This window comes from Mus caroli, chromosome 1 (genome assembly GCF_900094665.2).
Source record: "Mus caroli chromosome 1, CAROLI_EIJ_v1.1, whole genome shotgun sequence".
In the NCBI taxonomy this organism is placed as follows: Eukaryota; Metazoa; Chordata; class Mammalia; order Rodentia; family Muridae; genus Mus; species Mus caroli.
In genome coordinates, this window is record NC_034570.1 from 85109504 (window position 1) to 85119288 (window position 9785).

The 9785-nt window shown below is 51.3% G+C and overlaps 1 protein-coding gene across 1 annotated transcript; it reads right to left on the minus strand.

Moving 5' to 3' along the window:
* Window positions 1-665: 665 nt before the first annotated feature.
* Otos (otospiralin) lies at window positions 666-5867 on the minus strand. Its single transcript, XM_021175759.1, has 5 exons — window positions 5774-5867; window positions 2137-2329; window positions 1789-1881; window positions 1635-1661; window positions 666-964 (listed from the first exon to the last, which is right to left on the minus strand). Exons 3-5 carry the CDS (start codon window positions 1844-1846, stop codon window positions 780-782), a joined length of 270 nt encoding a protein of 89 aa, XP_021031418.1. The 5' UTR covers window positions 1847-1881; window positions 2137-2329; window positions 5774-5867; the 3' UTR covers window positions 666-779.
* Between the last annotated feature and the right edge of the window lie 3918 nt (window positions 5868-9785).

Sequence of the window (9785 nt, forward strand, 5' to 3'; positions counted from 1 at the left end):
AGGACGCAGAGACAAGCAGGCAGCCGAGGGAGCCTCTTGTTAGTTTCTCTTCCTGCTGGTGTGTGGGGCATTTACCAGTGTGTTCTTTGCTTGCATGTCTTGTGTATGTCAGGGAGGCTCACCACCTGTAACACAGGCTGCCCCGGTGTTATGCCACACTGCCTTCATAGTCTAACGTAACCAGAGGACTACCCAGGGAGAGTCCCCTTCCCCCGGCAGTCTCAGCCTGGAGTCTTCTCCTCAGATATTATAAGTGTGGGCTATGGCTCTCCCTCGAAGACAGGGCTCTGGCTTCTTGATTCCTGCTACTCCCAGGAACATGCTGAGTACCGAGTGTGGGTGCCAGTCCCCAATGTGACTGCCGTTCATCCGGCAGTCGAGGGAAGGCTGCCTGGCTTGCCTAACTGGGCACGTGGACTTAACAAGTGAAGCTGTCCTGGGGTCTTTCTTTCAGCTTCCTTATCTGGGGCCACCCCTAGGTCATTGTGAGGATAGAATGACAAAGTGACAGCTAAGGCTGAAAGGCCTGATGGACAGTGATTGATGGATAGAAATGATGTACGTCTTAATTAAAGGCATGCTCCGTGCTCATCAGAATGAAGCCCAGCTAATTCACAGTGCGGCAGCACACATCGACTCCTTGAAAGAAACCCACAGGGGCAGTGTGCAGCTTCAGAGAGAGTTTATTGCTCATGTGCTCCACTCCCCCCACCCCCAAGTCTCTGAATCACCTTCAGCCCCGGGCAGTGCAGCCAGGGAGGCAGAAGACTAGACACTGCTCAATCCTCCTGGTAGGGAACATGGAAGCCTAGGGTGCTCCCCAGAGGAAAGTGTGCAAAGAAGGTTCTGGCCATGTCCTCGATCTGTGGGTAGGCGCCCTGGGTCTGGAAATATTGCACGTAGTTCCAGAAGTCAGAGGTGGAGAAAGGCCAGTAGGGCATAGCTGGTGGCTGTGTGTGGGGATCTGAAAGACAAGACATAGGTAGTCTCAGTGCCTGTCTCATTATCCCCACTAGAAGAACATCTTCTATACAGCCAGAGCAAGTGGATGGTGCTCCCAGTGTCTGACACCGGGAGGACACCTTCCCAGCCAGGAGTAGAATCTGAGTCACTCTGAGTGTACCTCTTACCCGTTAGAGTACCTGCTCCCATGGAAAGAGAAGAAAAGGGAGACAGGACAAAACAAAGTGGGGCTTTGTCCTTGTCTGGAGGATGATGAGCAGAGAGGCAGCCAGGTGATGATGTGGGGGAGGGGAGAGGGGGAATTCAGGCGACATGCCCACGAGGCTTCAGAGAACACAGCACCCACGTTCTAGAGCACAGGCTAGACCACCTCTGTGGTATTGGGACTCCTGAGAGTGCCCAGAGTCTGAGCTCAAACTGAGGGTGGGACTCTAAGAGCCCATTCATTTGTCTTCTGCCCGGGTGCTCTCACATGGCAGAAGACAAGGCCCAGCCTGATGGGGCCCTGGATCCTTCAGCATGCACAGCTCCCCACTGGCAGCAGGACTTGCATTGCCATACTTCAGGAGAGCTAACATTCCCACTGCCAGAGCTGAGCAGCTTCTGCTCCCCCACCCACCTGCATGCACCAGTACCTTTTGCCAGTGAGAGAAAGACATTGAAAAGCATACCTGCTTCCTCTGGCATTGGCTTGGCTCCTGCAAAAGGAAAGGAGAGCCATCACCTAGGGTGAACCTCCATTAACCACTGCAGACCAGGACAAGGACACTTTGAAGGAGAGGCATGGAAAAGCAAGAGAGCTAGGGCTACAGAGTGGCCCCTCACCTGCAGGAATCCCCAGCAGCATGCCAAGGGCCAGCCACCACAGCACACAGGCCTGCATCCTTACCAAGGGCAGTTCAGTATTCTGAGGACCACCTGCAGCAGGAGGAAGGTAAGGATGATGATGATGCCCACTAGGATGAGCCCATCCTGCCACCCTGTAGTGGACCACCCTTAGGAATGCTAGAGTTTTCTAAGTGCTTCTGTTTCTGTTTTTCTCAGCCATTATTCTGAGGTGAGAGCTTATCAATTTTGACTGTTTAAGAGATGTCTCTCCCGTTCCCACCCCCATCACAAACACCAGGTCCACCCTGTCTGTTAAGAGAGCAGTCCAACCCTCCCAGAGGGTACCTTGTTTGCTGGTCTGTTCAGTGCAATCTGCAGCCTTGTGGGGCCACTGCCAATGTTCCGGCTACTCTTTATAGTAGGGCTGGGACAAGGAAGGAAGCGTCACCTTCCTGAGCCATCAAACTGAATATTTCATTCCCCAGCAGAGGACTGTAGGTCTCTGTTTCTCTGCTGGCAGGAGGGCCAGTGGGAGCAGCTGGGGGCATCAGACAACAGATCAAATCTGCCATAAACTTTCAAAGCTGAGTCCAGCATACGTCCATCTAATGCCCCTCCTTCTACATCTGATCCAGGGGCTGCTGAAATTCCCCTGCTGTGCTACGGGACCCTGTGATCCTGTGGCCTCTTTGGTAAGCCTGCAGACACTCCTTCACCCAGGACACCACGCTGGTGGAGCAGCCATAGAGAGGAAGTGTGAGCCAAGCTGGACCCCTCCCCTAAATCAGAGCTTTCCTCCAAGTCTCCAATAGAGAAGGCCAGGGAATAAGCATCAGTAAACACCATGGGGCCTTAGGTTCAGACCTCTGTGGTTATCCCTTGATAGAACCTGTGCCCACCTGTCAGAGGATGTGTAGCCCCATGGACCCGCCCCTGAGGTCTCAATACCCTGTTGGATGCAGAGCCTAAGTCCAGCTTGATGATCTCCATTGTGCCCTGTGAGGTCCTAGCACCCTGCTGGATACAGGCTCGGTGTCCAGGATATGAGTCTCCATTGTTTCTCAATCCCCCCAGGACTCTCAAAGATTCTGGTACCCTGTTCTGAAGTGGTGTGGCCCAGTGTCCCTTCAAGTCCCCGTCCTTCTCCGGGTAACAGCCTAAATCTAACCAGAGACCCAGAACGGGCGTATGATCCAGTAGCATTGAGGTGCAGCCATGGAGCAGAAAGCCTCTGGCTTTCATTTCCAGACCCCTGTGCTACAAGAGGTGCGGTGCTCTGGGGCAGCTGTGTCAGGGTCCTCGAACCACCACCAGCTATAGGATTCATGAGGACGTACGACCCTGGTTCACAGCACAGCCGTGCTCACAGCCTTGATTTATAGCACAGACCAAGAGGACCTGGCGAAGAGAAAGGCTCTAGTCAGAGCACAAAGGAGCACACACCCTGAGCCTACGCATCTGGCCATAGAGGGCCGCCAGGGTGCGGCAATCAACTGTCCACCTGATGAGCCCCTATCGGAAGGTTACCATGGAAAGACACCTGTGGAAGAAGCATGGCATAAAAGAAACCATGCAGACTGGCTTGAGACTGTTTACCTAATATAAGAATTTGCCAACCAGCAGCCATGGGTCCGGGAGAGGAAACTATGGGCATTCATTTGCTTTCTTCTCCCTTTGTGGGTGTGTATTTTCCTTGATTTATTGTTTTATGTAAGAAAGCTTTAAATAAAAACAGCCCCACCATCAGCAACTCTCTGTTATTCACCCTGCCTTATAGCGGTCAGTCGATGATCTCCCAGGTCCTCCAAACCTCCTGGGACAGACGTTCTTTCCTGCACCACATCTCCACCCCTACACACTTCTTCTCTGCTGGAGTACTTCAGACTCCTTATCTCATTGGCCTGGACAGAGACACCCCCTGCCCCCCCCACACACACACACAACCAGAACACACCTCCTTTGCACCTCACCCATCCGTCTCTTTCTATCTCCCTGTTCTCCTGCAGACCACTCTACCTTCAAGAGGGACCATTAAAATGGCTGAACAGGTAGAAGTGCTTGCTGCTAAACCAAGTTCAATCCCCACATTCCACATGCTAGAAAAAGAGAACGCACTCCCACAAGTTGTTCTCTGACCTACACATACACACCTGGAACACACTGCAAACACATACACAATAAGTAAATGTCATTTTTTAAAATGGTAAATGCCTTCCCCAGGACCCTTGCATTCCTACATTTGATGGGAATCCCAAAACACTGGATTCCATTCTTTAATAATTGCTAGGATTCCTTCTAAAATTCAATGCTGAGGGCAGGGAAGGGTTCAAATTCTCAAAAACTCCCAAAGGTCGGGCCCAGGAACAATACCATATAGGATGGACAAACTTGAAACCTGCCCAGTGACTGCTCAGAAGCCTGCATGATATCCAGTGCATGATATCCCGCCCCACACAGAAACTCAGAGGAAACCTCCAAGGTCTTAACAGTCTGTCTGCTTGGATTCAAGAGATGCTTAGATGTATAAGGCCACTCTGCTGGACAGAGGCCCCTTGTTACCTCCTGTGGCAGTGAGCTTGAAAAGGACCCTGTGGTTGCAAGGAACGCCAGGATTGGGAATGAGTCAGAGATATCTGGCGCCCCCTGCTGTCCATCCTGGAACACCACATCTGACTATTGATTACTCCTTGAGCCTCGCAGATGCCCCAGGCCTGTACTCTGAAATGCTAGCCCAACCCAATTCTATTCTCCTAGAAGGCAGAGCCCAGAGTAGCTGGCCATCATTCAGTGAGCTGTCCCAACATGAACACAGGCAGGTGCTCATAATTTAAAGTCTCAAGGCCACAGTTCTGTGCCAGTGTTTCCTGCATGCTTCTCTGCCACAGAATGGTCTGCCTGTGTTTTGCACTGTTCATACATCCCCGAGCCCCACAAAGCCTCAGGAGTGGCTTCTAACTGGTCCTAGAGTCACTTCCTGTTTCCTGGACCATGGCCAGCATAAGTACTGGGGTGCAGCAGGTAATGGCTCACAGTCTGCCTTCCCCTCACATTTCCCAGACTGACATCTGCCCTAAGTCCTCCATCCCAGATGGTAGCATTGCCCTCCAGCTTGCGCCTGCAGAGTACCTGGGTGTCCCAGGGACTGAACAGTACCTAACTGACAGGGCTGGAGTCTTCTGGCTGGATTCAAACCCCAGGAGGGTGGTGTCACGTGACCACACAGAGCTGGAATTCAGAGGTTCTAGAAGCCATGCTGCCCCTTGTCCCTCTAAACATGCCCTGGTAGACACATTTCCTTCTGGAAGTGCCATCCCTGCTCCTACAAAGGGAGGGGCAGACTTCTTCTTCTTCTTCTTCTTCTTCTTCTTCTTCTTCTTCTTCTTCTTCTTTTTCTTCTTCTTTTTTAAATTTATTTTTTATTAGATATTTTCTTTATATACATTTCAAATGCTATCCTGAAAGTTCCCTATACCCTTCCGCCCTGCTCCCCTACCCACCCACTCCCGCTTATTGGCTCTGGCATTCCCCATGTACTGGGGCATATAAAGTTTGCAATACCAAAGGGCCTCTCTTCCCAGTGATGGCTGACTAGGCCATCTTTTGATACATATGCAGCTAGAGCTACGAGCTCTGGGGGTGCTGGTTAGTTCATATTGTTGTTCTTCCTATAGGGTTGCAGATCCCTTCAGCTCTTTGGGTGCTTTCTCTGGCTCCTCTATTGGGGACCCTGTGTTCCATCTTATAGATAACAGTGAGCATCCACTTCTGTATTTGCCAGGCACTGGCATAGCCTCATACGAGAAAGCTATAACAGGGTTCCTTCAGCAAAATCTTTCTGGCATATGCACTAGTGTCTGGGTTTGGTGGATGATTATGGGATGGATGAGGGGCAGACTTCTAATGTCACACACGTTTGTCCTCAAACCCACACATCCCTATCGGACTTACTATGTTAATGAAAGAGCTTAACTAAACATGTTGCCTTGGACATGAAAAGGGAGAATTCTGGGAGAGTGTTGAGCTGACTTATAAAAGTCTGCCAAGGTGGAAGTCCCTTCACCACGCCACCACAGCTGATGTGGGTGTGGCAGCTTTAACAGGAAATCAAGAAGGGCCTGAGGTTAGACAGCAAGTCCCAGGCTGCTTGGAGAACAGGCTCAGAACTTGGAGTGGCATGTTTCTGAGATGGCCTCCAGGGGGCGCCATGCTCTCAGGCTCCTGTGCAGCTGGCCCACAGGACAGGGTTTGTGTCCTGGGATAATAAAAGTCTCCTTCCATGTCATAAGACAGGGCTCCCAATGGAGGAGCTAGAGAAAGTATCCGAGGAGCTAAAGGGAACTGCAACCCTATAGGTGGAGCAACAATATGAAATAACCAGTACCCCGGAGCTCTTGTCTCTAGCTGCATATGTATCAAAAGATGGCCTAGTTGGCCATCACTGGAAAGAGAGGCCCATTGGACACACAAACTTTATATGCCCCAGTACAGGGGAACGCCAGGGCCAAAAAGTGGGAGTNGGTGGGTAGGGGAGTGTGGGGGGGTATATGGGGGGACTTTTGGGATAGCATTGGAAATGTAAATGAGGAAAATACCTAATAAAAAATAAAAATAGAAAAAAGACTGACCGCATAAGGATCTGAAGCTGAAATGTGATCATCTTCTTTTAAAACACCTCGTTCTTTTCCTAAACTGACCATAGTCTCTCTGAAAAGGTCCCAGGTCAACCCCAGAGAGTACCCCTTCAGAAACCACAAAGAATTGACCTGGATTGGGATGAGATGGGGTTGGGGGATCCTGGGGAACTCCAGTGTGGCTGGAAGAAATACAGGATGCGTGGTCACATTTGAATTTCAAGCGACCAGCTTTTCTAGCGTAAGTTTCATGTCTCAAACATCTCCAGGGATCTGTCCCCCAACCCACCCACCCCCAAATACTCACTTTGGGTGAAACACTCATCTCCCGAACACCATATACACACACAGGTGTGTGCACACTTACAATGTGCACAGGCAAGCAGGCGTCTATTGCTGCCATCCCACAGAGTATGGGAAGAGGTGGGCTGCTTTGGAGGCTGAGCCTGGGATCAGAAGGCAGGGGCAAGATAGGTGTGGCGCTACCTGAGGCCACCTCTGGAATCAATACTGCACCCCCAATACGCACAGAGAGCACCTGGGTTCCTGGGGGCTAATGGATCCAGATACCAGCCCAGGCAGAACTGAAGGATCTTGCTGAGGCCAAGGGTCCAGGGGTTGCTGTAGGCCCTGCCCTGACTGCAGGAAGCTCCACTGGTGGCTTCTCAGTGACATAAAGGGTTAACTGAACCACTGAGCCAGGCATCTCACTGGGAAGTTGCCTGGTTCATCACAGCTGCCTCCCTGAGAGGTGGAGTACATACCGTTCCCAGCAAGGAATATTTAGCTTGTGGTCATTTGCGACCCCCAACAGAAGGATGGGTCTCACATAGCCCATGGTTTTTGTTTTTTTTTGTTTTTTTGTTTTTTCTCACAGGATTCTTTTTGTCTACATTTCTCTGCATCATGGGAAAAGATTCCCAGGAACCCAGGAAGGGCTGGTGTTGACCCTGGGCTGTGAAGGATGTCATCTGAGCTTTTCCCACAAGGACATGCTGACACAAGCCCAAGGATCTGCCTTGGACTCCAGTCAGGGGACAGGATACCAGAGACACAGGTCAGCAGCAACAGGAGTGACATCAATCCAGTGCCATACGGGCCCATTTACTTAGAAGAAGCCCTTGGGCAGACATGACTTTCTCACCTCAGAGCACTGCAGAGTTCTGATCTGCTCGCCATAACACAGCCTTTCCCCCAGTTCCTTTGAACTGAAAGTGACTTGTCTGTCATGTCTAATACCATAGGGAGGGTTAAATACTATATCTCTAGGACTTGGTGTCGTAGGCTACAGAACTCCCGGAGCCAGCCAGGCCCTGTGGCGTGGGCTAGAGGGGTGCAGGGAAGGACCTGCTAGCTCAGTTTCCAGCCTAGGAGGAACGTAAGTGGATTTGTCCTGTTTCTGGGAGAATGTTTTTCTGTCAGCAGAGGTGGTGTGGATGATGGGTCATCACCCAGTTGGAGTGCCCCGAACACCAGTTACTGGACTGAAATCCATTGCCTTTCTCTCATGCATGCCTGGCTGGTTTTGTGTCAACTTGATACAAGCTAGGATCATCAGAGAGAAAGGAGCCTCAGTTGGGGAATTGTCTCTAAGACATCCAGCTGTAGAGCATTTTCTTAATTAATGACTGATAGAGGAAGGTCAGCCCATTGTGGGTGGGGTCATTCCTGGGCTGGTGGTCCTAGGTTCTATGAGAATGCAGGTTGAGCAAGCTAGTAAGCAGCATCCCTCCATGGCCTCTCAATCAGTTCCTGCCCTGCTCTAGTTCCTGTCCTGACTTCTCTCAGTGAAGGACTACAACCTGGAAGTGTAAACCAAATGAACTCTTTCCTCCCTAACTTGCTTGTGGTCATAGTTTTGTTGCAGCAATAGAAACCCCGACTAAGACACCTGGCTACCTCTCCAGGGTCACAGTATGGACCCTTCCGGGTGCTGAGTGTTCCCAGTTCAGGACCTCAGTTTCTAATCAAAGCCACACCTAGCCATGCCTGTTCTCAGGTGGGATTTTCTGTGTGGTTACCTTCAAAAAGGGCACTTGATTGAGGGACATTTCCCTTTCTTTATCTCCCTTGGAGGAAGGGCTGCTAGGCCCAGGATGTGACTGTCTGGAGGAGGGACACAAATGCATCTGACAACAGAACAAGGAGTGGGTAGCCAGCACCACCAGACTGCAGACTCAGCTCTTTGTGGTCTTCACCTGGGTCTGCAATGCCTACCTGGAGAACTGGCAGTCAGGTAGAAACAGACAGGCCATGGTGTGCTTTGGGGCAGGGAGGGTTTCTTTCCTTGGGTAATATGACCCTAGTCTAAGGGCCAATGGTGCCCACAAGATGGAGCAAATATACAGAGTCCACCCTTAGCCACATCCTCCTGTGATTAAGATGGGGCCTGCCCAGCAGCCCTGTTTGCTTCCTGAGTCTCTGCACAGGGCCAGGTTCCAGAGCCCACTATGCTGAGCCTCCAAACTGCAAGAGGAGCCCTGGGCTGGGCCATTTTTCTGTGGCCTGAAATAGATCCATTGTTTGTCCTATTCAGTACCACATGAAAGCTGGGATTTATGGGAACCGGGACTCAGTGTGTTTCTCAGCCCGGCTGAGGCATCTGGGCAGCATGGTCAGTCCTGCTGCCCTTGGGGGCCCCTAGGCTCAGCCTCTGCAGGTCTAGGCTGGAGTTGGCAGCAGTATCTCCGAACTTCCTGCTGACCACCCACTGGGTTCCTCTCTGGCTTTTTGGCTCTTTTCTCCTGATGCTGGTAGAAACTGAGAGATGAAAGAGCAGGTCCCCTGTCTTGCTTTGGCTGACTGTCCTAGATTCTTAACCCATCGATTCATCCAAGAAGCAGGTATTATGAGCCCACAGCACGGGGCATCAGGAGGCTCATTCTGGACGGAGCCCTGCTAAGCCAAGACCCATGTCTGAGAATTAAAGGGCTGGCTGTGCTTTGAAGCATGTGCTAAATCTGTCTCTGCGGAGGGCCGGGAGGCTCCTGTCCAGCCCACGGCCTTGAAAGCAGAATGCTTCCCGTTTTGCTCCCAGGGAGACATCAGAATCAGCTGCCGGTCCCAGAAGCAGGCTGAAGGGTGTGTGCACACTGCAAATGGAGACGTGTTTGTAAACGAAAGAGGAGAAATGACTTCCATTGTCTTGCAGGTCCCCTGTCGGAATGAGCACTCTGGTATTGGCTTAGCCAGACTGCTCCATCCCTCTGGGCTGTATGCTCAGAGTGTAACCAGGCTTTTCTCATGATGGCATTTCTCACTGCCTGATCCGTTTTGCCTGGCTACTGGGTCAATATACCTTTAGATTCACCCACTCTTCCTGCTGGTGGTAGCACTTCACTGTGGTGTTCCAGTAGCTCATGG